The sequence below is a fragment of the Taudactylus pleione genome, unplaced genomic scaffold (assembly GCF_031769625.1).
Source record: "Taudactylus pleione unplaced genomic scaffold, aTauple2 ptg000108l, whole genome shotgun sequence".
Lineage (NCBI taxonomy): Eukaryota > Metazoa > Chordata > Amphibia > Anura > Myobatrachidae > Taudactylus > Taudactylus pleione.
Genome location: NW_028284510.1, coordinates 1,975,765 through 2,003,200, shown reverse-complemented (window position 1 = coordinate 2,003,200; position 27,436 = coordinate 1,975,765). Strand labels below are relative to the sequence as shown.

Genomic DNA, 27,436 nt, shown 5'->3' with positions numbered 1-27,436 from the left:
TCCTGATTGGCTGCCGGTCTGGGAGCCGGAGCTCGTGGACCGGCAGCCAATCAGGAGCATCCGCTCCTGATTGGCTGCCGGTCCGCGAGCTTCGACTGGCTCGCGGACGGCACCATATTTGTTATTGTAATACATCAGGCACTGTCAGCTTCAGGCATTATATCAGTACTCCATGGCTGCCGCAGCCCCCCGGGCCCCCCTCTGTCTCTGCTCTCTCCGGGCCCGGGACTTGAGGCCCGGCGGTCCCCACCTGATGGCGGCCCTGGCTGTCACCCTCTCCCTGTCGTCACCATCTCCCTGTCACCTAGTGCTGTCACCCTCTCCCTGTCGTCACCCTCCCCTGTCACCTAGTGCTGTCACCCTCTCCCTGTCACCTAGTGCGGTTGCCCTCACTCTCCCTGTCACCCTCTCCCTGTCACCTAGTGCTGTCACCCTCTCCCTGTCGTCACCCTCCCCTGTCACCAAGTGCTGTCCTGTCACCCTCTCCCTGTCACCTAGTTCTGCCACCCTCTCCCTGTCGTCACCCTCCCCTGTCACCTAGTGCGGTGGCCCTCGCTCTGTCGTCACCCTCTACCTGTCACCCACTGGCTGTCTCCCTCTCCCTGTCACCCACTGGTTGTCTCCCTCTCCCTGTCACCCAATGGCTGTCTCCCTCTCCCTGTCACCCACTGGTTGTCTCTCTCTGCCTGTCGTCACCCTGTCCCTCTCACCCATTGTTCATTTTCTTCCAGTCACCCACTGCTTTCACTGTCTCTTGGCATCACCCACTGCTGTTACCCTCTCCTTGTCACCCTTTGTCACCCTCTCTCCGTCACCCTGTGCTGTCACCCTTTCCCTGTCGTCACTCTCTCCCTGTCACCTAGTGCTTTCACCCTCTCCCTGTCATCTCTTTTCCCTGTCACCCTCTGTCTGTCACCTAGTGCTGTCGCCCTCTCACCCTGTCATCATTCTCTCCCTATCATCACCCTCTCCCTGTCATCACCAACAACCTGTCACCTAGTGCTGTCACCCTCACTCTGTCGTCACCCTCTACCTGTCTCCCTCTGCCTGTCGTCACCCTGTCCCTTTCACCCATTGGTCACTCTGTCATCACCCTCTGTCACCTAGTGCTGTCACCCTCTCTGTCATCACCCTCCCCATGTCAACTAGTGCTGTCACCCTCTCCTTGTCTGTCACCCTCTCCCTGTCGTCACCCTCCCCTGTCACCTAGTGCGGTTGCCCTCACTCTCCCTGTCACCCTCTCCCTGTCACCTAGTGCTGTCACCCTCTCCCTGTCGTCACCCTCCCCTGTCACCTAGTGCTGTCACCCTCTCCCTGTCACCTAGTGCTGTCACCCTCTCCCTGTCATCACCCTCCCCTGTCACCTAGTGCGGTGGCCCTCACTCTGTCGTCACCCTCTACCTGTCACCCACTGGCTGTCTCCCTCTCCCTGTCACCCACTGGTTGTCTCCCTCTGCCTGTCGTCACCCTGTCCCTTTCACCCATTGGTCACTCTGTCATCACCCTCTGTCACCTAGTGCTGTCACCCTCTCTGTCATCACCCTCCCCATGTCAACTAGTGCTGTCACCCTCTCCCTGTCGTCACTCTCCCCTGTCACCTAGTGCGGTTGCCCTCACTCTCCCTGTCACCCTCTCCCTGTCACCTAGTGCTGTCACCCTCTCCCTGTCGTCACCCTCCCCTGTCACCTAGTGCTGTCACCCTCTCCCTGTAACCTAGTGCTGTCTTCCTCTCCCTGTTGTCACCCTCCCCTGTCACCTAGTGCTGTCACCCTCTCCCTGTCGCCTAGTGCGGTGTTCCTCACTCTGTCGTCACCCTCTCCTTGTCACCCACTGGCTGTCTCCCTCTCCCTGTCACCCACTGTTTGTCTCCCTCTCCCTGTCACCCAATGGCTGTCTCCCTCTCCCTGTCACCCACTGGTTGTCTCTCTCTGCCTGTCGTCACCCTGTCCCTCTCACCCATTGTTCATTTTCTTCCTGTCACCCACTGCTTTCACTGTCTCTTGGCATCACCCACTGCTGTTACCCTCTCCTTGTCACCCTTTGTCACCCTCTCTCCGTCACCCAGTGCTGTCACCCTTTCCCTGTCGTCACCCTCTCCCTGTCATCACTTTTTCCCTGTCACCCTCTGTCTGTCACCTAGTGCTGTCACCCTCTCACCCTGTCGTCATTCTCTCCGTCACCCTCACCCTGTCATCACTTTTTCCCTGTCACCCTCTGTCTGTCACCTAGTGCTGTCACCCTCTCACCCTGTCGTCATTCTCTCCGTCACCCTCACCCTGTCATCATCCTCTCCCTGTAACCTTCTTCCTGTCACCCTCTCTCTGTCACCCACTGGCTGTCTCCCTCTCCCTCAATATGTTTCTTAGGGTGTATTTGTAGCTTAACACCCAGGGTGGTCCTCCTGTATAGGGGCCCTTTAACACTTCATACATTTTTATGTGGCGGTCTGTGTATGTGTCTATGTATGCGTTTAATTATTTTCAGGCCTATGTGTGTGGGGTTTTTTTATGTGGCGGTCTATGTGTGTGTGTCTATGTGTGTTATTTTTTTTTTCATGCAAATCCTATATGTTTTATTAATTTTATGTGGATGCTAATGTGTGTGGTGTTTTCTCATATGGGGATCTACGTTTTTTTTTCTGCAAAGCGATATCTGTTTTATTTTTACGTGGGGGCAGAATGTGTTTTGATTTTTTTTAATGTGGAGCCTATGTGCTTTATTATTTTCATGTGGGGGCCTATGTATGTAGTTTTTTCATGCAAAGCCTATGTATGTGTTTTTTATTTGCCACGTGGGGCCCCACACAGTGGAGGTTAATGTGTGTGTTTTTTTTTCCCCCTTTTGGGTCCATTGTATATCATTACTAAGGATTCTGTATTTTCTGATGCAGGAGAAGGTCCATGTGGGGTGACACCATTAGTTACTACACTTGGTTACACCACTCTTAGTGACGCCACTGAGTATAGTATTAACTTATAGCCATGTGTATATAAAGCTGGTATTTTGATCTATAGTTTCCATTTTGTCATTGTTACATTATTATATGCACTCCCGATATTTCACACACCGAAATATGAGGCTTTATTTCAACAAGGGGCGCCAAAATCTATATCCGCTTATCAAAAAAATTAGGCTTGGGCCGGCCCTGGTTCTGACCCTCTGTCACATACCACTCCTGCCAGTCATACTGGTTTGTTACCTTTACTAACCTACAGTGGGTTAATATAACTATACATCTCTATTGGGGCGGGATGTATCAATGTAGAAATTGTGGTAAAACTTCATGAAACTGCCAATCCTACAGAATTCTATGGGCCTAATTTCGCAAGAAGCCCTCCCTGCGGCTTGCGTATGTGCAGGCCAATAGGACTCCTACGTCATAAACCGGGAAGTCTTCTCATCACTGGGACAGCTCTTATCGGGAGAGCTGTACCAGAAGATAAGTATTCCTGCATACCGATCAAAAAGCTAAAAAGAGTCAGAATGTATCAGAATTTTCTTTCCCTAGGACAGTTACAGATATGAAATAATTTTTCCTCAACTCAATATCTGTTTCTAAAAATGACAATATAAAAAGATAAGCTCTGCAAGTACTGTAGTGCAGTTCTCGCTGTTACCTTATGTCTGACATACCCAATTATTTTGATATAATCTCCTCGCAAATAATAATTTTATGTTATGTAAAATACAATATGATCACATAATATCCAGGTCATACAAATACATTTTAAGCAACATAAATATTAATGTAAGTAATATAAGAATAACTGGCTGAATGCACATATGCTATTTGTACAAGGAACTGTTATTCACAAGCACCTATAGTGGTACAAGGAACTGCCATTCACAAGCACCTATAGTGGTACAAGGAACTGTTATTCACAAGCACCTATAGTGGTACAAGGAACTGCTATTCACAAGCACCTATAGTTGTACAAGAAACTGCCATTCACAAGCACCTATATGGTACAAGGAACTGCTATTCACAAGCACCTATAGTGGTACAAGGAACTGCTATTAACAAGCACCTATAGTGGTACAAGGAACTGCTATTCACAAGCACCTATAGTGGTACAAGAAACTGCCATTCACAAGCACCTATAGTGGTACAAGAAACTGCCATTCACAAGTACCTATAGTGGTACAAGGAACTGTTATTCACAAGTACCTATAGTGGCGCACATGCTGAATACAGTACAGTTCACACCATAATATTACCTATTCATACAACACGTAGTTTTTGTGCTGGCATATAAGCGAGTGAATAGAGACTGATGACTATTTGTAGCTGTCGTTTCCCTGCAAAATTTAAGTTACACAGTAAGTCCAGCATCATACAGTATATGTCGTAGATCAGCATTTTAATTTAACACAATTTGTAAATTCATTAGGAACTTATACAATACACTGCTAATAACAAAATGATTTATTTCTATTGTATATGTCATCTAATATCCGGTTATGCAGAAATTTCCTTTAGAACCTGAAAGAATAAAGACAATTGTTTCTGTTTGTTAATATAATAAATACACAGGTGTGATCGCAGTGTCACTGTGAAGAGCAGTACAATGGGGAAAGGAATATGACAGGGACAGTGTGGGCAAAGGCTTGTGTATCTTTTTAATCCTGTATATTTGGGTCACCAAGCATTGAAATAAGCCCTTGTAAAGCCCCTAGTATTCTGGATGAGAGATCCTTTATCTCAGTTCCTTAAGAAAACAAAAAGTACATGATTAAATTTTCTTTATTCTTTGCAGGTATTGTTGCCCAAATGCCAGGATATAACATATATGCACCAAGACAGGTCACAGTGCAAGAAGGACTTTGTGTACACATCCCGTGCACTTTTACAGTACCTAAAGATGTGACATTATCCAAGAACCCCAATGGTTTCTGGTACAGACCAGAATCCCCTGTTGAATGTGTGGCCTCTACTGATGTATCTTCAGTTTCTGAGAATGCTAAAGGACGATTCTTACTGATTGGAGACGTTTCGAGAGGAGACTGTTCCTTCTCCATTAATAATGCACTGTCAGGAGATGAGAACACTTATCAATTCAGACTTCAAGATGTAGTTCACTTCAACTATCGCGGCATTATACCCAGATTGACAGTAACAGGTGAATAAAAGGACAATTTCAATTACAAGTATCATAATTGAAAACAATTGTTTCTAAAATTTTTCTCTTTTTTTATGTGCTGGCAAAGAATTTATGAATTACGTCACATAGAGCGTCAATGGCAACTAGACTAGTGCAGAGGTTCCCAGACTCCATCCTCAAGGCACCCTTAAGTTAGGTACACCCCTGAATGATCCAGCGATCTACCGACAGGGTGAATCAACACGATATATATCATGCCTACGTAGATTTGCATGACCCACCAAACAACTGCACAATATATTGTTACACAGGAGGCCGCACTGAAAAATACAAGCGGCCGCCCTCATTCAGAACGAGTGGTCGCTTCTTGCGACCGCCTCTGAATGAGGGCCATAGAGGGAGATGTATCAAGCCTTGGAGAGAGATAAAGTACCAACCAATCAGCTTCTATCTGTCATTTTTCAAACACAGCCTGTGAGATGACAGTTGGGAGCTGATTGGCTGGCACCTTATCACTTTCTTATCACTTTTCACTCTGTCTCCTAACACTGCTTAGTAAATAGGCTCCTTAATCTCTCTCCAAACTTTGGTAGATCTCCCCATTGGGATTTTCATTTGCAGCCAAAATGCTTTATTTTTGTCTCATCTAACCACAAAACCTTATCCCACATTTTAGCTGGGTCACTGTGTTGTTTTCTGGCAATCCTCTTAGATGCTTTGATGTGTTTTTTTTTCAATAATGGTCTCTTTCTAGCCACCCTCCCATACAGGCTAGTTGTATGCAGAGCTCTTGATATGGATGACTGGTGCACCTTCACTCCAGTCTGAAGCTGCATACACACGTAAAGATTTTCTGTCCAACCATCCAACTAGTTGATTGGTAACATTGGTATCTGGTAACATATGGGAGTAAATGATGATCAGCAGTTTGCACCTAAATGCCAGAAAACAGATGAAAATGGACGTCAGACAAGTTTGTTAAATGTTTGATCTAAACAATTTGTTCAAACAACAGTTCTTGTCCATTTTCCGGCTTTTGGGAGCAAATTGCTGATTGTAATCTTTAGTTGTGCGGCCATCTTAAGCCACTGAACTCTCTTGCTCCTTCATAGTGATAGTTGGCCTCTCTGTGGTTTCCCTCACAAGTGTCTTTCTTGCTCTGATCCTGATTTTTGAGGGACGGCCTTGTCTAGGCAGTGCCTGGGTGGTATGGTGCAGATTCTATATCCTCAAAATGTATCCACCAGTGCTCACTTGTATATTATTGTGTTGCCTTTTCCTACCTGCACATGTCTATATATTTATCTTTCATTTTCTTAGAATGATCTTTGGTTTTCATTTTTACAACTTTACTTTATCACAGTAAGATCAATGTTATTTGAATTAAAGTTTTTTTAATCCATAAATCCATAGAAGAGTGATTCACAGGTAGAGGCTAATTGAAATCCAATTGATTAAGGCAATATCTTTCATCTCTGTAAACTTGAGCCCTCCACAACACCAGTATTGAATACTTATGCAAACACCATTGTTCATGTTAGATTTGAAAAAAAAAATGCAGACAAATAATGAATATGAGTTTGATAATTATATTCAAGAGCCCACTGGTTCACAATAATAAAATACTGTCTGGAACAATATGCGTGTGTGATTTGTAATACAGACAAATCTTATGATTGTTTGGGGGGAGTTGAATACTTTTGCAAGCTACTGTATCTCAATACCCAGGTTTACTAGTAAGACTAGATTTTTTGGGTCATAACTTTAACCTTAATGGTGCTGTTGCCTACTTTTGAACAACAATCCCTTAATATAATATCCTCCCCTCCTGTAGATGAAAGGTTGAGCATGCCCCTGTGTCTTACAGCTTGAAACCAGGATTGCTTTGTTTTCAATGCAACTCCAAGATAAGGGTTACAATCCATCCACTCTGCTTCAGTAGAGCTTTATGGCACTATAATGAAAAGAAATGGACATATGGATGGATAAAAGAATGGATGGATTGCATCTTGCAGCAATGGGGGCTGTTTCATAATGTAGTGTCCTGGCATAAAGTAATGTTACATAAGGAGACAAGTTCTATGAACACAGAAGTTTCCAAAGTGGTAATCCTCATTAACCTAATTGTATTTATCATCCTACACAGTTACATTGAGGACCTATTATTATTATTATTATACTTTATTTATATGGCGCCACTAGTGTTCCGCAGCACCTTACATAGTACATAGAACTAATAGGTGAACAAGAAACAAGTAACTTACAGTACATTACAGTGCAGGACAAGGACACAACTTATATACATTGCTGATATAGTGATTAAAGCACTCACAATAAGCTGCCGGGAGTTGGAGTCCCGTGTTAGGTGCCCTAATGGGGAGTAGAGGGTAGAAGAAAATGTAAAGAGAAGCACATGAGGGAAGAGGTCCCTGCTCATGAGAGCTTACTGTACATTCTAAGGGGAGGGGCAGACAGACAGGCGTGACACAGAAGGGGCAGATAGCAAGGAAAGAGCATGAGGTGGGTTAGGATGAGTGCTGAAAGGCCTTGATGAAGTGTGGGTCTTGAGAGCCCGTTTGAAGATTTGTAAAGAGGTGGAGAGTCTGATAGAGAGAGGGAGAGCATTCCAAAGGTAGGGAGCAGCATAGGCAAAATCTCGGATGCGGGAGTGGGAGGAAGTAACCAGTTGGCAAGAGAGGCGGCATGCATTAGTTGAGCGAAGTGGACGGGCGGGAGTGTGAAGGGAGAGAAGGTCAGAAATGTATGCGGGAGAGGATTTGGTGAGGGCTTTGTAGGCGAATGTAAGAACCTTGAATTGGCATCTGAAGGGGAAGGGGAGCCAGTGTAGGGCTTGAAGGAGAGGAGAAGCAGATGTAGAATGTCTGGAGAGGAAGATGAGCCAAGCAGCAGCATTGAGAACTGATTGTAGTGGAGAGAGGTGAGAGACTGGGAGGCCAGCTAGGAGAAGGTTACAGTAGTCCAATCTGGATATGACCAGTGAGTGGATGAGGGTTTTAGTGGCATCCTGGGTGAGGAAGGGTCGAATCCTGGAGATATTTTTTAGGTGAAAACGGCAGGACTGCGAGAGGTGCTGAATGTATGGTTTAAAGGAGAGGGAGGAGTCTAGGATAACTCCAAGACAGCGCACTTTGGGGCGAGAGAAGATAGTTGTGCCATCAATAGATATGAAATTGTGGGAAGTGATGTAGTGGAAGAGGGTGGGAAGATGATCAGCTCAGTCTTAGACATGTTAAGTCTAAGAAAGCGCTGGGACATCCACGAAGAGACAGCAGAGAGACAGTTGGAGATACAGGTAAGGAGCGAGGGGGAGAGCTCAGGGGTGGAAAGGTAAATTTGAGTATCATCAGCATAGAGATGATATTGGAGGTCAAAGGAGTTAATGAGTTCACCTAAGTAGGATGTATATAGGGAGAAAAGGAGAGGTCCAAGAACAGAACATTGGGGAACTCCTACTGTTAGTGGAAGAGGGGGGAAGAGGAGTCATGAGAGGACACAGCGAAGGAACGTTCAGAGAGGTAGGAGGAAAGCCAAGAGAGGGCAGTGCCATGTAAACCGAGAGAGTGAAGGATTTGCAGGAGGAGAGGGTGGTCTACAGTGTCAAATGCAGCAGAGAGGTCAAGGAGAATGAGCAGAGAGTAGTGGCCCTTGGATTTGGCAGCAAGGAGGTCATTGCTGACTTTCGTGAGGGCAGTTTCAGTGGAGTGGAGAGATCGGAAGCCAGATTGAAATGAGTCAAGGAGGGAGTGGGAGGAAAGAAAGGTGGTAAGGCAGTTGTAGACAATACGCTCAAGGAGTTTGGAAGCAAAAGGGAGAAGAGAGATAGGTCGATAGTTGGAAAGTATGTCAGGATCAAGGGTAGGTTTTTTAAGAATGGGGGAGACAAGAGCATGTTTGAATGCAGAAGGGACAGTGCCAGATGATAGGGAGAGATTAAGGAGGTGAGCCAGATGGGAACAGACAGAAGGAGACAGGTGGGAGAGGAGACAGGAAGGGATAGGGTCAAGAGGGGAGGTGGAAGGAGGGGAGGACCGGATGAGGGCCATGACTTCCTCTCCAGAAGCAGGGGAGATGGATGTCAGAGTTGGTGAGACAGAAGGAGAGGGGTGGTAAGGGCAAGGAGGGGGAGGAGCGCTGAGGGTCTGATGGGATATGATGTCCTCACGTATGGAGTCAATTTTAGATGTAAAGTAGGTGGCAATGTCGAGGGCAGAAAGCGAGGAGGGAAGGCGAGGAGGGGAAGGGCAGAGGAGGGAGTTTAAAGTGGCAAAGAGACGCCGGGAATTTGAGGACTGGGAGGAGATGAGGTTCTTGAAATATGTTTGTTTGGAGAGAGATAGGGCAGCACTGTAGGAAGAGAGAATAAATTTGAAATGGAGGAAGTCAGCCTTAGAACGTGACTTTCTCCACTGACGTACCCAAGCTTTAACGCTAGACGGATGTTTCTCAACTCCACTCCCCAATGAATCAGTGCATGTTTTCCAGATCTCCCCACACAATTACAAGTACAATAATTAATTGGTACCACCTGTGGATCTTTTTAAATGTTTGAGATAGCAATGACTACACCTGTGCTTTAGATGTGGAGATATGGAAAACATGCACTTTTAGGATTCCCTGAAGTCAGGAGTTGGGAAACACTGTAAAGGCTACCTGCCTGTGCTGCTCCCTACCTCTGGAACTCTCTCCCTCTCAGACTCTCCACCTCTCTACCAATCTTCAAACAGGCTCTCAAAACCCACTACTTCATCAAAGTCTTCCAGCTCTCATCTTAACCCACTGCTCTATGCCACTACCTCACTGTTTACCCCATCTGTCTCACCCAAGTCTGTCTGACCCGCCCCTTTAGAATGTAAGCTCTCACGAGCATGACCTTTTTCCCTCATGTGCTTCTCCTTCCCTTACTTATACTATAATTTACTCCTAACTCCGCACAAGGGCACCTAACACTTGGGTCTGACTCCCTGCTGCTTATTTGAGTGTTATGATCGCTAATGCAGCAATGTGTATAAGCCATATCCTTGTCCTGAATTTGTTTTGTACTGTTAATAACTGTTTTCTTGTGTGCTCATTTGTTTATGCACTTTGTAAGCCTCTGCATAACCCTTGTGGCACCAATTAAATAAATAATAATAATAAACATAATAGTAATAATTATTTATTATTAACCTTAAGCCTAGCTTAGACTGCCTAACATTGATGTGATTGTCCCTTATAAGAATCTCTTATACATAACATATACCAGTGTCTGTATACTGACATTTTTGTTGCTGTTTTCTTCTGTTCTGTTGAGAAATTCACAAGCATTTTATTTATGGAAAATTATTGCAGATTAGTCTTTGTGTTGTGTCCACTAATGTGACCTTTCATGACCACTTATGACATAAACTGGTAGGCATCCTATAGTAATAATAATAGGATCCCTGATATTACTACTGTAGGATCTTTACTTGGGAAAGGGACGTATACTGTTAAGGCATTGTTTGAAACCAAACCCACAACATTTTACTAAACGTTTCAATAGTTTACAATCGATGTGATTGTAGATTGTCTCTTGGAGGCTACAACTGGTGTTTGGCCTCATCCATATGTTTGGTGTCTCTGTAATGGTGATCAAATGAACACATTTCCCTCTATGTTACTGTCTCTGAGACTAAGGAGCTTATTCAGAGTCGGTCATGAGCGCTGAGCGCTCGCGACCGACTCGATGTTGCCCCACAGCGCATGTGCACGACGGAGCCGGCTCCGTCGTGTGCATGCGCAAGACCCGGCTAACGAAGGGCACTCCATCGTTAGGGGTCTCGTAGCAGACGGAGCGAGCTGTCGATGTTGAGTGACAGCTCGCCCCATTTGCTGGGCGTGCCGGGGGCGTGCCCGGCCAAACGGAGGCGTTCCAGTCGGAACGCTTGCCGTTTGGGGGCGGCCCCACTGACATCATTGCTGATGTCAGTGGGGAACTTCCTGCTCAAACAGAGCAGATAGCTCCTGGGGGCTTACGAGTACCCAGACCCTACCCTAGGGTCTGGTCGTAAGACCATCGCGACCATCACCCATGTCAGTCGTTAGAGCTGTGGGTGGTAACCCACAGCTTAACGATCGACAAGGAGGCGGCCGTTCAGGATGCAAGTGGCTGCCCTGATTCAGAGCGACCGCTTGCATCTAATGATTGCCTCTGAATGAGGCCCTAAAGGCCTAAGACAGCTGCTGCAGTTATAGGACCATCCCTGCTCTGTAAGCAGAGTAATACTTGGCAGTTGACAGTTTATCTTCTCAGTTTTTCCAGTCCCTTAGGATTGAGTAAGGGTTATTTACAAAAGTGAACAACGACCGTGCATGCAATTTCATCATGTACCGATTGTTGTGCATATCTTGTATCCATTTTTCTGGAAGGAGCATGGATGTACATATCGACATGCCAGAATTTGCCAGGATGGAAACCATAGCACCAGCTGCATGTTTTCAAATGTCTCTAATGTTGACTTGGGGCCTGATTTAGCAAGGATTGCAATTGCGATTACGCACGTAGACGATCAATTGTTGCATACTGCGCATGCATATGCATCGCAGTGGGCATGCACGAAGGCATCGCTGTGATCGCAAGGCGGACCCATCGCAGAGTGATTTTCAAGAAGTGAGCATTTGGGGGTGGTCGCAGATTTGCAAGGTATTATGAGGGTGAGTAAGGAGGAGTGGACATCCTTATGTTATTATTATGTTGGGCTGCGACGTCATATCGATCACAAACATTAGCATATTTTCGCAGCGGGTCTGTGTGCGTAATCGCAGTTGAATCAGGCCCTTGATCCAGTGATCATATTGTGCTAAATTCATGCATTTTTGCTTTCATGGTTCATGACAGGCTATGTGTATATTAATGTTGGAATATAACCAGTGAAAGGCTGGCAGTAGAATTTGGCATGCCATCTAAGAATGTTTTCAAATTTGTTTTATAGCACTAAGAGAACAACCTGAGATCTCTTCGGTGAAGAGTTTGTTCCCTGGTGACGAGGTGACAGTTACCTGCACAAGTCCTGGGAGATGCGCTGGATTTGCTCCCATAATCACATGGACAGGGGTACAGGGGACTTCTACAAATTACCAGGATGAGCATGCAGATGGTAATAGGACATACTCCTCCAAATTTACATTCACAGCTTCGAAGAGAGACAATGAGGCACCGCTAACCTGCACTGTGAGCTTCCAGCCCAGCAAGGTGACAACCAGCAAGGAGATTATTTTAAATGTTCAGTGTAAGTCCAATTTTCTCTTATGTGTTGTATTATGTATTAAGCTTATCATTCACATTTTATACACTGCTCTATGTACAGTACTAAAGCAAATACAGCAGGGAAGAAAAACTGGTACATCTGCTGTCTTTCCTCCACATTTGCCTTCTCTAAGCTGCATTTTGTGGAGGGCATGCCTGGAGAAGGCGTCATGTTGGAGCTAGTATGCACATGCATGGTAATGTCATTAATAGCTACCATGTGATGTGTGTGTCACCCGCTACCTTTCTCCCAGGAGCATGTTATCAGTGGAGGGCGCCTGAGTGCAATTTCCAAGGGGCTCTCCACATACTGTGCTAGAGTCTACTGCTCACGTACAATATCTCCAAGCACTGGGAAAATAATACTGACAGCCGCAAGTAAATTCAATAGGTGCAGAGTGTATGGTGCGAGCTCTGACTCTGTGGCCCATGTGCACCTCACACCAGAGCCGGCCCTCGGCATAAGCATTATAAGCAAATGCGTAGGGGCGACTGGAATGCCCAGGGGCATCCGACAGCTCTGCTGTTTCCCCCCGGCGCTGCCGCGATCAGAGCTCAGCTCCGATCGACAGCTCAGTGTTTGGCCAGGACCCAGGTCTGAATGAGCTACTGTACAGAAGCTCATTCTGGCAGGGCTGGAGGTGCACGCGCACCGGGTGCGCCGCTGCACCCTGCGCCGGTGTCCTCCAGCCCGGCACCGCAGGGAGGCTCCAAGCTGGACGCCCGATGAGATGTTATTAGTAGTGGGTGCCTGGCTCCTTCCCTGCAGCACCGCGTTAGCCAGAGGCTGGAGTTCTTTCCTGAACTCCAGCTTCCAGCTCTCTCCATGCGCACTATGGAAGAGATGTCATGACGTCTCTCCCATAGTTCCGAGGAGCAGCCGGGCGGACAGGATGGCGGCAAATACAGGAGCGAGGATTAAGGTAAATGTTGTTTTTTTTATAAGCAACACTACAGGGGCATTACTATGAGGATATATGGGCACTACTACAGGGACATTACTATGGGAGTATATGGGCACTACTACAGGGGCATTACTATGGGAGTATATGGGCACTACTACAGGGACATTACTATGGGAGTATATGGGCACTACTACAGGGGCAATACTATGGGAGTATATGGGCACTACTACAGGGACATTACTATGGGAGTATATGGGCACTACTACAGGGGCATTACTATGGGAGTATATGGGCACTACTACAGGGGCAATACTATGGGAGTATATGGGCACTACTACAGGGACATTACTATGGGAGTATATGGGCACTACTACAGGGGCAATACTATGGGGGTATATGGGCACTACTACAGGGACATTACTATAGGAGTATATGGGCACTACAGGGACATTACTATGGGAGTATATGGGCACTACTACAGGGACATTACTATGGGAGTATATGGGCACTACTACAGGGACATTACTATGGGAGTATATGGGCACTACTACAGGGGCATTACTATGGGAGTATATGGGCACTACTACAGGGACATTACTATGGGAATATATGGGCACTACTACAGGGGCATTACTATGAGGATATATGGGCACTACTACAGGGACATTACTATGGGAGTATATGGGCACTACTACAGGGACATTACTATGGGGGTATATGGGCACTACTACAGGGGCATTACTATGAGGATATATGGGCACTACTACAGGGACATTACTATTGGAGTATATGGGCACTACTACAGGGACATTACTATGGGAGTATATGGGCACTACTACAGGGGCAATACTATGGGGGTATATGGGCACTACTACAGGGGCATTACTATGAGGATATATGGGCACTACTACAGGGGCAATACTATGGGTGTATTACTATGGGGGTATATGGGCACTAGTACAGGGGCAATACTAAAGGGGTATTACTATGGGGATATATGGGCACTACTACAGGGGCATTACTATAGGGGTATTAATATGAGGGTATATGGGCACTGCTACAGGGGCACTACTACAGGGGCATTATTATGGGGGTATATGGGCACTAAAGAAGGGCAATACTATGGGGGTATATGGGCACTACTACAGGGGCAATATTGTGGGGGTATTACTATAGGGGTGTATGGCCACTACTACAGGGGCATTTCTATGGGGGTATATGGACACTACTACAGGGGCATTACTATGGGGGTATATGGGCACCACTACAGGGGTATTACTATGGGGGTACTACTACAGGGGCGTTACTATTTGGGCACTACAGGGGCATTACTATGGGGGTATTACTACTGTATACGGGCACTACTACAGGGGCATTACTATGTATGTATACTGTGTATATATTTATATATATATATAAATCTATATATATATGTGTGTGTGTGTGTGTGTGTGTGTGTGTGTGTGTGTGTGTAGGGGTAGGGGGCACCAGTCAAAATTTTGCCTAGGGCACCAAATTACTAGGGCCGGCTCTGTCTCAAACCCAGTGCCCAGCACCTATTATAGATATGTTAAATTGTCAATGCCTCCTCACTGGGGTAAATTATTCCATTACTCCAGAGGTTGTGGAGATCAGTAGTGCCTAAAGGAGATACAAAGTACATGGGCCCAGGCCTGCCATAGAAGTGCACTGTTTCCACACCCTTTTCTGCAGTTACTCAAGCAGATGAGTCCCAATTTTCTGAAAGTGGCATGGCCACCCTCCTCACACATAGCCGTGCCCACTTTATAACAGGGCCCAACACACAGTATCTGATGGTGGCAATAGTGCAGATAAGCTTTGCTCTGTTTTCTAGAAGTGATGCATTAAGTAGGGGGTGGGGAGTATAAAGGGGAATAGGATGTAAAGCAGCACTCAAATAGCCTGTACTTATAGAGTGGGTGAACATACAGTATGAGAGTCGCCTGTGGGGAAACAAGGTGCACAGGTGTCAGAGAGAGCGCTAGGAGGAGAGAACAAGGGAAGAGGACCCTGCCTGGGTCTACAGTTTACAAGTCTACATTTGGCACTGCACTGTTCCAAAAGCACAGTGGCCATCTATGTTAGTACATAGGGCCTGATTGCAGAGCTGTACGCTATTGCTGCCACAGCTGTGGATGTGCGAAAATATACTAATGCAACAGCGGCCGGGACTTGCACTGAAACGTCCACCAGAGCCATCACAGCTGTCCGCAACTGAGTACACATAGGCAGCATCGGACGCTGACCAGGCAAACATCAACTTCCTGAGTGAGTCTATGCAGGGCCATCTCTTCCATTGGGCTTGTTGGGCAGTTGCCCAAGGGCCCGAAGCTTGTAGGGGCCCGCCAACCCGCCCCCCTGCAGCTGTGGCCAGTTGGTAAATTTGTGATATTTTTATAAGCCGGCTGCCGGTGCTCTGTATTCTGACCTAACCTCCCCCACCCCATCCTCCCCCTGGTGACGAGTACTCACTTCTGTCCCAGTTTCTGATGGGCATGCAGGAAGGTATAATTTTATTGACCATTTAAATTTTTTCCCGTGAATGGGTGGGTAGGGGCCCAGTGCATTGCTTTGCCCAGGGCCCACACTGCTGTTATGACAACCCTGAGTCTATGGCCACTCAGAATGGCTGCCGTAACTGAGACGCCGAAGCCTTGTTTACCGCGTAGAGGATCGCAGTGAGCGGCAGGTACATGCCCCAAAAACGCTTGCGACACGCCCACCTTTTTCTTCCCGTTACCTCCCACAAAATGGCCCCTGCTTGTCAATCACTGGCTAATAAACCCTCTTGGCCCTTTTTCATTAACATTAAGAATACAAAGCTAATTTAAATACTAAAACAAAATGCATTTTAGGGTAAATGTACTAAGAATTGTGTCAGGCCAAGATTGCATTCCCATAAGAGTCTTGCCTGATTTTAAAACATGGAGATTTACTAAAGGCAAACACAGTGTAAAAACACGATTCTGATTTAGTAGCAATCGCAAATAGAACTGCGTATGCCAATCGAGCAATTGTTAGCCATTGCCATGTGTATAAGCCGCACTGCTAAAGCTCTACTATTACGCATGCACAGAGGAATCCATTCCAGAGTGAGTGACAGGCTGTGAGCGTCTGGGGGTTGTCAGAAAAATATGGGCGTGCCTGGTCGTTTGAACGCCGTTTCATGGGCGTGCATAAATTAGCCACTACGATTGCATATGCAGCATGAGAGCGCTCTGTGTTTCCGACGAGACTTGTAGTATCTGCGGCTTGTCAGACCTGGTGTAAATGCTGCGTGACTGGCCGATGTGCGTCAATGGTACCGATGTTTATGCAGAAGACTGAGGTTGGACGGATATGAGAAAGCAGCAGTGGGCGTCTTTATGCCGGCTGTGCTCTGGGAAGCATTAGCATATTTTCGCATCTGCGTTCTGTGCAATATTGTAGCTCTGAACGCATTCAAACTAGGGATGTGCAGGCTCGGATAGGTTAAAAGTTTCCCGCCAAGTTTGGATTTTTCCCACCAAAAATCGGATCTCAGAAAGAGGCAAAACGTCATCTTTCATGGACTTTTGTCCAGGAATGCTGAAATTTGTCCATGAAATATGATGTCTTGCCTCTTTCTGAGACCTGATTTTTGGCGGGAAAAATCCGAACTTGGCGGGAAAATTATAACCTATCTGAGCCTGCACATCCCTAATTCAAACCAATTCGCTAGTACTTTCCATAAACAGGAATACAACACGGGGATTAACCAAGAATCAGGTCTGCAAACAGGAACGTTAATGGAGCAAACTCAGTCAAAATGTAAGTTTAAAATAGACCACCTCCTTAGCAGCGTGCCCTGCAGAAGCACTACACAGATCAGTGTGATCTGTGCAGGAAACCTTGTGGATTTCTCGTAATTTGGGTAGTGCTATACTTAATATACAGTATAGCGGTACGTGGGCTCCTGTTAAGTCATTTTTTTATTTTCTAAAGACCGGGTTCTACAGGACAAGAGAGCCCACCAGTGCCAGGGAGTAGGTCAGTATGTAGTGTAAGTGCGGGTGAGAGTGAGTGAATGTGTAATAAAGTAAGATAATTGGTGTGTGTACTGGTTTTTTTCTTATATTTTTCTTTCACAGTGGGGATACAGGTGTCAGTGACATGCTGGCACTTGTGGTACTACAAGTGCCGCAGGGCAGGCTGGCACGTGACTTGTAGCCACATCATGAAGAACAATATTAGTACTTGATTTACCCTACTACCCCTGCACCCACTGCCACTAGGGGTGCAGGCAAGATAAAGGTTGATCCTCGAGTTGGGGGGAACCCATTTTATTTTTGGGGTCCCCACTTTTTGAAGATTGCCAGCCCTGGGCTGTCCAGTTTTGGAGTTAGCTAATGCTTTTGGCAGGGGGACCCCCACTCTGTGTGACTTCTATGGCATTACCACGCTGGCTGGTTCCGCCCAGGGCTGGTTATAGGAAAGTAGGGGGAACCCCACATCGTTTTTTTCATAAACCAGAACAGCCTCAGAGTGATAGGGCTGGTTATGTATTTGAGGGGGGACCCCACACTGTTTTTTTTTTTTTCAAAATTTTAACACTTTATTTACCCTTTAGCACACAGAAGTACAGCACAGATCACACTGATCTGTGCAGCGCTTCTGCTAAGCACGCATCTCACAGGCAGGTCTATACATTTCAGTCTGAATATTACTGAACTCACAGACTTGCCAACATGATTCCATACATCATTGGAAGACACGGTTCACTCAAACACAATTCTTTGCAAATTTGTGTGTTTGATTGGGAAAATCTCACTCGTGTCCCAGCAATGCCTAGTGTATTTAATACTCAGACAGACACGATTCTTAGTAAATATGCCCTTTAGAGTGCAGAATTTGTAGGCACTTGCGTCTATCTAATCACTTTGTACATGTGTAGGGGCTTCCATTTTCCACCGTTTTTGGCTGTGGAAGAGCATTAAAAAAAACCTCACTGGCAGTTGGTGTGGCTCTCCTTTGAATTTTGGACTGCGCTGTAACCCCACCTCTGGAGCCGCTACTGCTAATAAGTGTTCCAATCCACCCCCGGGCCATCCCTTAATTTCGCCTATGCCTGCCAGGCCCGCCCATTACAGTGCTGCCCTGCCTTCCTCGGCCTGCCTGTCATACAGTTTGACATGCGCAGCAGTAAAGTGAGCAGCGGGGAGGGCCCCTCACCAGCCTGGTTCCCCGCTGCAATGCCTACCCCACAAACTGCATTGCTCTGGCCCTGATTATACAGCCCCATCAGTACATCATACAGTCCAACCATAACACTATACGGCCTCCAACATGTCACCAGGAGACCTTTATTCAACATATTGAAGTTCCATCATTATACCACCATACAGCATCATGTTGTGACCATACAGACCTGTAACACCACCACTGTACCTTGTTCTAGTAGACCCCTTGCCCAGGTCACAGTGCTCCAGAAGCTTTTACTCTCAGTAGCTGTCATGGGTTGAAGCGTAAAGGATGAAATTAGAGCTTACTTTGGGTATAAATTCAGCATCCTGGTGGAGGGAATGTTGAACGCCGGGATGCAGAAGGTAAGTAGTGGATGGGGGGGAGGGTTAGGGTTAGGTTTAGGTACTATGTGGAGGGTTAGGCACTAAGGGGGGAGAGTTAGGTTTAGGATGCAGGGAGGGGGAGGTTAGGTTTAGGCACTGGGGGGGGAGGTTAGGTACAGGCACCAGGGAGGGAGGGTTAGGGTAGGGAGAGGGGGAGGGTTAGCATACTGACCACCAAGTGTTGGTAAGTTAACCCTGTCTGGCTCCATGTGTCTGGATTCTGACTGCCTGGGTCCCGTTTTTCTGTCGGTATTTCATACCAATTCCTTACTAGGAAACACATGCGTCCTATATTGCAATTTATTATCAAGGGCACCATGTGGATTAATAGATAATTTCTTGGAGTTGCTGTAGAAACGTTATTATTGCCTCCAGTGAAGTGTGGCCATACTAGAGCAGGGAAGACCCACTCTCTCTACTGTGTACCCCATATACTGATACAGTAGCATCCAGCATTATTATATAAGTGATGTCACCATGCTGTGGTGCAGGGGATATCTATATTGGGCAGCCCAGTAATAATGACCTTGTTGTATTCAGTCTTCTCAATATGTTTATACATTTTATAGAAATATTTATCAGTGTGTATCATATTTTTTGTTTGTGTTTTTCAGATCCTCCTTCTATAAGTATCACCATTGGAGGTAAATACTCTAATCATACTTAGATTGTTTTAAATAAATGACTAATAAACTTGCACAGTGATCATTCATGATCTATTTCAACATTTTCAGAAATATAACTATAGATCATTTATGCTGCTGAATATCTTTTCCATCTGCAAATGAATAATTTGAAATTTAAAACACTCACACACTTACACAACTGTCTATTGTGTACATAGTCAAGGGTGTTGGTTCTGAATTTCCTCTCTGCTAGAGTAAGTCTATATTCCCCTCATGTCTCTTTGCATGGCGGATGAATGTAACAATGGATGCCTTCTTTACCCTCTATGGTAAATTTGGAGTCATACAAACTAAGTAGCACATATAGAGTTCCCTGCAAAATGCATGTGCACCAAAGATTTGTACCCATGTTGGCTGAGATGCATTTTGAGCTTATGACTTCTTGCGCTAAGGGCACAGGACGGGTGTTGGAGGAACCTGTAAGCTAGGAAGTGCAGTGTGGGCATTCACCCAAAATGCATGCCTAGCTGGCCACGGGAAATATGCAGATCATACTTGCCGACTCTCCAGTATTTCTGTGAGACTCCCAGGAGAAAACACAAACCTCCCTCATGATGCCTACTTCTCCAGTAAAGTAATACCAGAAATCGCGACATTAAGTCGCGGTGGGCATGACTGTGAAAATGCAATTTGTGGCACCGTTCTGCCACCCCTTCTATCTGGATCTGCCCAGATCTCATGAAACACAACAAGAAAAGTAGGTAAATAGATGCACCAGAAAGGAGGTGTATCACTTACAGGTGCTCGACCCTTGGTGCAAATTACAAAATGATGATGACAATTGTTGACCAATTCTGATTGGCTGAAAGCATCTGAATCTCTCTACTTACACTTACAATTGTAATGTATATCCTGCAAGCTATTTTCATTCCAGCTGTGAGATTAGCAATCATTGTACAGAAATACGGACTATTTCCAAATTATATTTTCACCCCTTCACCACATTCCAACATCAATATCACTACAAACAGAAAAAAACCACAGGGTAAAGGTCGCACCAAAGTAGAAATCTATCTCAATTACCTATATACGCTATATTTTCCACTTGTATATATCACATAAGCCTCAGGGCCCGATTCAAACCCGCTCGCTAGATGCGTTCGCATGCAGCCAAAGTATGCAAATCCCGCCATCACACAGCAAGGCATTAGCACGCCCAATATGTCTTGGCGTGCGATCGCGGTGAGTATGTAGACACCCACCAGCCTGTCTGAAGACGCCCACTCTCCCTTAGCGATACACGTCACCTCCAGGAAGTGTATGCAACAATCGGTAACATCGAGAACCATCGGATGCATACGCTGCACTTGTGGCTGACCATACCCTACCACTAGCACTGCGAGCGCCACAGTGTAAAATTCAGCCATGTGACATGTACCAAGACGCTGCGCCTTAATTATTCACGGCTATGAAATGACGTTAAGTTGCACAGACACTCCTGCGTTCGCACAACCACTCCCCCGTTTCCATCGACCACCCTCTGTCACCACCCACAAACACCTCGTCCTGTCACTCAAGCTAGCGAGGTGTCTATGCACTAGGGGCGATCGCTTTTCGATCGCATGGACTGGTTGGCGCAAGCGCACTGCAAACATTGGCAGGCTGCGTGCAAACGCATCCTAGCGAGCGGGTCTGAATCGGGCCCTCAGTACAGAGAAATCTAAATACTGATGATAAAGATACATTTGGTTTAAAATTTACCCATGCAGTTTGGGAAATAGAACTGACCCGGATACATTTGTTTCAAATGAATTGCCACTATGTATGCAGTACACACTGAAGAGAAAATATACCTATGTAACTAAAATATAAAGGGCAGAAAGATAGTAAAAGTGTACAGTAGAGACGTGTAACCCTTAAGTTACTAAGGGATTTGTGTACCTCAGCTGGATAACATTAGGCTGCATATTTATTCCATTACCATATTAGACTAATATAGACTCCCATTACTGCCTTGCTTATAAAAACTAACTGATATCTACTAAGAAATCCTGATGTGTGTGCACAGAAATAAATATACACAATAGTATGCACACAGCAGCCTGGGAATATTAACAAGTGAGACACTATTCTATGTCTTTTTATTTTGCTGATTTTTTGTATAAATTGTTTATTAGAAATAAGTAAATAAAAGTTGATTTGATAAGATTTGTATTGACCTAATACCTATGCAATAAACATGTGCATTCCACTTTAAGAACTACTGTTCTGAGGTTTAGGATTTATCAGTATCACTATATCGAATAACGTTTAGAGTCAAACAAAGTATAACTTGTACCAGTGGGGAGCATGCTATTCTTTAATTGACCTGTTCCGAGACTTTGGGCGCGATGCAGCAAGCATTGCATTTTGCATGCGATACATCCCACCGCTCATCCGGTGAATGTCGACGTTAATAACACCGGTATGCATGAAGAAATTGCACAGGACAGCTCTCCTGAACAGAGCTGACTTTTGCGACAGAGATACTTTGGGGTTTATGACCCAGAATTCCCTTCTGTGCATGCTCAGAACACTATGCACGCCGCAGCGGGAACTGGGAGGGATATGATTCGATCTCTTTCAGTGCTGAATGTGAAAAGAAGTCCATCTATTTGCAATGCCATCTGAAGATGAAGTTGCCTACCAGCTCTGAGCTACGGAAAGCTTTGCTTCCTGAAGCTTGGTGCATAGGAAAAAAGTAAATAATAGAGAATAGTGCATCCCACCCATTGTCAATTTATAAACTTATGGGCTTCCCTTAATTGCCTAGTGGATAATTTAGGACTTACTTGTTGTATTTTATATATACAGTATATATATATATATATATATATATTTATATACATACATATGTTTATTCCTATTTTTTTTTAAATACATAACCTTAACTTATACTGCATTTGACCTTAACCTAATTATTTAACATTTGCATTGTTTTATTAGAGATTGTCACAAGTGAAAGCATACATTTTATTATGAAAGAAGGAGAAGACTTAAGCATGCATTGTGTAGTGGACAGTAACCCAAAGTCTGTCATCAGCTGGTTCATGGGACGGCAAGAAAAAAATGGTAAATTAAATGGAAATGTTCTAAGCTACGAGCTGAAGAACATTGGACTCAGTGATGCTGGAATATACTTGTGCTCAGCACAGAATGTGTACGGGATGACTAACAGAAGCATTGAAATCATTGTACAATGTAAGTCACAATAATGTACTTATATATAATTGCACCCGAGTGTTATTATTTGTAGTACATTGAAAGGTTATTTTTTTATAAAATACAACAACTTGGAGAGGAAAAAGTTCCAAGCATAGAGAAAATTCCCTATAGGGCACTCTTCTTTTTAATTTGTTGTTGCATGAATAACTAAAAAGTAAACTTTATTACTGTAAGTATGCTTTAAAATAGTACATTACTGATACAAAATAATAGTTAACAAATAAACCAAGGTGAAAGAAAAACAATTAAAATCATGTTACTTAATGAACAAAGTTTAGTAATATTTTCTAGCTGTAATCAACGATTTTTAAACCTGTAATAAATGTTACCAATGAATAATAAACAGTATTAATGAAAATGATTACATAATATAACCCTGTATGTAATCAAATAAGGAAATAAACAACGCAATAATTTGTACTGTAAAAAGGTTTTAAAAGAAAAAAACACACACAAAACCGCAGCCAGAATATGATATGATAGACGCAGAAGGCAGAGTTTAGATTAAATAAATATTGTTAAGAAGTGACAAAGTATCTCCTTGTTTGAAATTACTGTATTTATTGTTACTATATAGCAGATGTGGCTGTCAGTGTGACTTTATTGACATTGTATCTAGAGTAGCTCCCAGTAGTTTATATTTATTATAATATCACAATTGTGACTGCACAAATAGCTAGATGAAATGTTAACAATAAGCATTTGTCTACAGTTGTCTGCACAATAAGTAAGAAAAATTGGCAGTCACTGAGATTGTTCAATTGGTAACTGTGATATCTGCACTGAAATATATTCTGTTGTTTAATAATGAAATCTTATAAGGTTAATAATATCTCATATGGTAATATATCAAATACATTAACTGACTGCAGAATAAATTGCACTTAAATTATTAAGCAGATGGACACCAATATTACATATTAATACATACTGTAGTATTGTAGAATCATTAATGTTCTGGAATCTACATATGTGAACACAACAAGGGGGGATACAGTCAAAATGCAGATGGCTGGGAAGCCGGTTGACTAAATCCCAGCGTCTAAATACCGACGCGGGACTAAAGACAGGCGTCGAAATCCCGACGCCTGCCTATATCCCGATGATGGAATCTAGACAGATGGCTTCCCAAATGAAAATAAGCTGGGCAGTGTTAGTGCTTAGCTGTGGGGGGGGTTATGATTAGGGACCCCTGTGGGGACTTAGGGTTAGGCACCACCCTGGGAGGGTTAGGTTTAGTGTGCGGGGAGGGGGAGTTAGGTTTTGGCAACCCTGGGGTGAGGTTAGGGTTAGGCACCGCTCCTGGAGGGTTAGGTTTAGAGTGTGAGGTGTGGGGTTAGGTTTAGGCACCCCGGGGGGGAGGTTAGGGTTAGGCACCACCGGGGGGAGGTTAGGGTTAGGCACCACTAAGGGAGGGTTAGGGGTGGAGAGGGGAGGGTTAGGGTATTTACCAACCCCAATCGGGATCTTCAGCGTTCGGGCGTGCAGAGTACGGATTTAGTCAGATTGCTTTCCGGCCGTTGGCATTTCATACCCAACCCCAACAAGGGGACTAAGCGCTGTAGCCATGGTAATCAGTCTGCCTTCACATTAAACAAGGTCCGACATACTGTATGTGTGCTGTATCTTGAATGACCAGTATACTTTCTATATTAAGCCATGCCCTGCTTTGTACAGGCTACGTGCTACAAAAATAAAGGAACCAAGCACTTAACAATTGTAGTCTGTCTCCCAAACTACTGTTAAAGTAGTTTGGGAGACAGACTACAATTGTTAAGTAGTAAAAGTGACTGGCATATGTACAGGCTGTGTTCTGCATTCAAAAAGCTGACTTTACGATTAATGGTATTCTGTCAGACAAACTACTGTGGCCTAAGGGCCAGGGAGATTTATCAAAGCTTGTGAAGAGATAAAATAGAGAGAGATAAAGTCCTACCCAATCAGCTTCTAACTATCATTTTAGAGGCTGTGTTTGAAAAATGTCAGTTAGGAGCTGATTGGTTGGTATTTTATCTCTCTCCACTTTGTCTCTCTACAATCTTTGATAAATCTCCCTACTCAGAATGCCATTATTTTATTCTATGTTTGCAGCTATATCCCCAAAAACACCCATTTTCGGCGGTTAACCACAAATATTTAGTATCCCCCGGATGTATTAAGGATACCTGCTGTGATCCCTCCATTCCTGCAGGCAGCTGTATCCCCCATAGATTTCATAGGTTCCATGCACAGCATGCCTGGCAGCTCTTCGGGCAGATCGCAGAGATGGGCTCCTTTCGGTACCCCTCTCCCTGCATGTGCCGGATGATACATTCCAGAGATAGGATCACATGTTGCAATGCACTTGTAGATGGTAATGTCATGCCCTGATCGCACTGAAATTGCGATCATTAATAAATGGGGGCCAGGGTCATATTAGTATTACAGGTCATGTTAACTGAGAATAAGAAGGAGCTCATGCCAATCTGTGTGGTAACTCCCAAGACACTCGACACGCATTTCGCATTGATGTTTTCAAAAGAACCCAACTTGTGAGTTCCCGGAAGCAGCCATGCTATAGAGGGATTTTGTGAGTTCCCTCTCCGGTGTGCTGGTGCTGTTTGCAATTCTATTCATGATCTTTTTGGATTGCACATGTGCAACTGGATAGTTGCTCTAAGGCAGTATAACAACCAAGTAAAACCATATGTATATAATATACAGGTAGAATTTATGTGCAATTTGAATTCAGTTGTATATGAATTTCACGTTATTATACTAAACGCACAACAATAAAAAATACATATAAACACATACTGTATTACAGTAAAAAGAACTAATTCAGAATCAAGGGGTCTATTTACTAAACTGTGTTAGGAGATAAAGTGAATGGAGTTCAGGTACCAGCCAATCAGCTCCTAAATGTCATTTTTCAAACACAGCCTGTGAGATGGCAGTTAGGAGTCAATTAGCTCCTAACTGCCATCTCACGGGCTGTGTTTGAAAAATGACAGTTAGGAGCTGATTGGCTAGTACCTTATCATCGTTCACTTTATCTCCTAACACAGTTTAGTAAATAGACCCCCAAGTATCCAAAAACAATATTTTCCAAATATATTTCCGTGTAAGAAATACAGCAAGATATGTCGCAGTTAAAATTGTAGAGAGAGTTACAGCTCCAAAATATAACAGCAGAAGTGTATCTGTGTTTCTTTGATAATGAGCTGAAACCACTGTTCCACCTACAATAAGGTCTGCTGTATTAGACGGCGCAATGTTCCATTTTCCAGTGATAGCTGATAAAATCCAGTGAGCAGAATATAGTAGAGTACTTATCTATATGTGTGTAAATGAGTAAATAGTCCAGTCCAGAGTAAGGATGGTAAAATACTTGCCAATCGGAATACATGCAGTGTGAAAATAATATTCCATGTGATTCGCAAGGTGGGATGTTACCAGGATCCGCCGGCTGAAAGTACCTTGCTCTATCCACAGACTGTTTCAAAGTTCCAGATAGAACGAAACGCGTCAGTGTCTGTGAGGGATACATCCCTGTGGGCAGAACTTTGGTCAACCTGCAGGAGACCAGAACCTTTGCTCAGTCACAGTGACCAGTGTGACAGCCTAATAGCATTTACCTGCACTGTGTGAGTAGAACAAGGTACTTTCAGCCGGTGACTTTTGCACTGGGCTACAGCTAATTTGCAAACTTTTGAACCTTGTAAAACATAATTATTATAATTAGTGTATTATTTATTTTTAAAGTGCATGAACAACAAATAACAAGCACAAAAGTATATGGAGCTATATTCTATATGTAATCGGACATAAGAACGGCAAAGTGACAATCACACCTGTGGTTTGTCCTGGCATCATGGTGTGTCAATAGGAGAAGTGAACCCACTAGATTTCGTTCCTGTATGAAGTTATCCACCGTCCCACCCCCCCAAAAAAAAAAAAATCCCCAAATTTCTGTATAGTATTTTGATGAAACAAAATTCTGCAAAATAAGGAAGATTTATAAAAGGTAAGATTATTTATGTATTACCAGTAATTGGTACACACGCTCTGCCATCTATTCATAAAAAGTGAATAGAAGATTTAATGCTGATACTCTCATAAATAACAATTACACTATTGCTATTAAGGTTCTAAGAATTTAAAGAGATTTGCAAAAATGTGTAATCTTATTTTTTTATGTCATTTTAGATCCCCCACGGAGACCAATGATCATCTGTTCCCTGACTAAAAACTCAAGTAACAATTTTTCTTTGTTTACTTAATAAACTTGATAACATTTATAATAATCCACAGTAGTTACTGTACTGTATATCATTTGAATTTCATTTAGGTTAATTAAAGGACTCATTAACACTGATAAATTCTGGTAGAATTATTGATTTTTTTATATTTAAAAAAAACAGATGAATTAACTGAAAATCCAAAAGGCTCCTTTTTGACAATGCAAAAGCATAGCATTTATTATTTGTGATGTCATGCTATTTTGTACAAATTTACCTGTCTTATGGTTTTGGGATATTGGGCCTGATTCAGACCCGTTCGCTATATGCGTGCGCTCGCAAGCGGCCCGATATTCTGCGTACGCGCGTGTGCACACTACGCTCGCGTGCGCGAACTATTCACTGCGATCGCATACTGCTCGCTCGCC

At 44.2% G+C, this 27,436-nt stretch overlaps 1 protein-coding gene across 1 annotated transcript in view; it reads left to right on the top strand.

Annotated features, from left to right (window-relative positions):
- LOC148525427 (sialic acid-binding Ig-like lectin 16) overlaps positions 1 to 27,436 on the top strand; it is a 48,998-nt gene that overhangs the window by 2,564 nt on the left and 18,998 nt on the right. The window contains exons 2-6 of the mRNA XM_088470949.1: positions 4,758 to 5,120; positions 12,074 to 12,370; positions 19,513 to 19,542; positions 22,510 to 22,764; positions 26,977 to 27,024. Coding sequence (XP_088327075.1) covers positions 4,772 to 5,120; positions 12,074 to 12,370; positions 19,513 to 19,542; positions 22,510 to 22,764; positions 26,977 to 27,024 — 979 coding nt within the window. The 5' untranslated portion in view covers positions 4,758 to 4,771. The remainder of the gene's footprint in view (positions 1 to 4,757; positions 5,121 to 12,073; positions 12,371 to 19,512; positions 19,543 to 22,509; positions 22,765 to 26,976; positions 27,025 to 27,436) is intronic.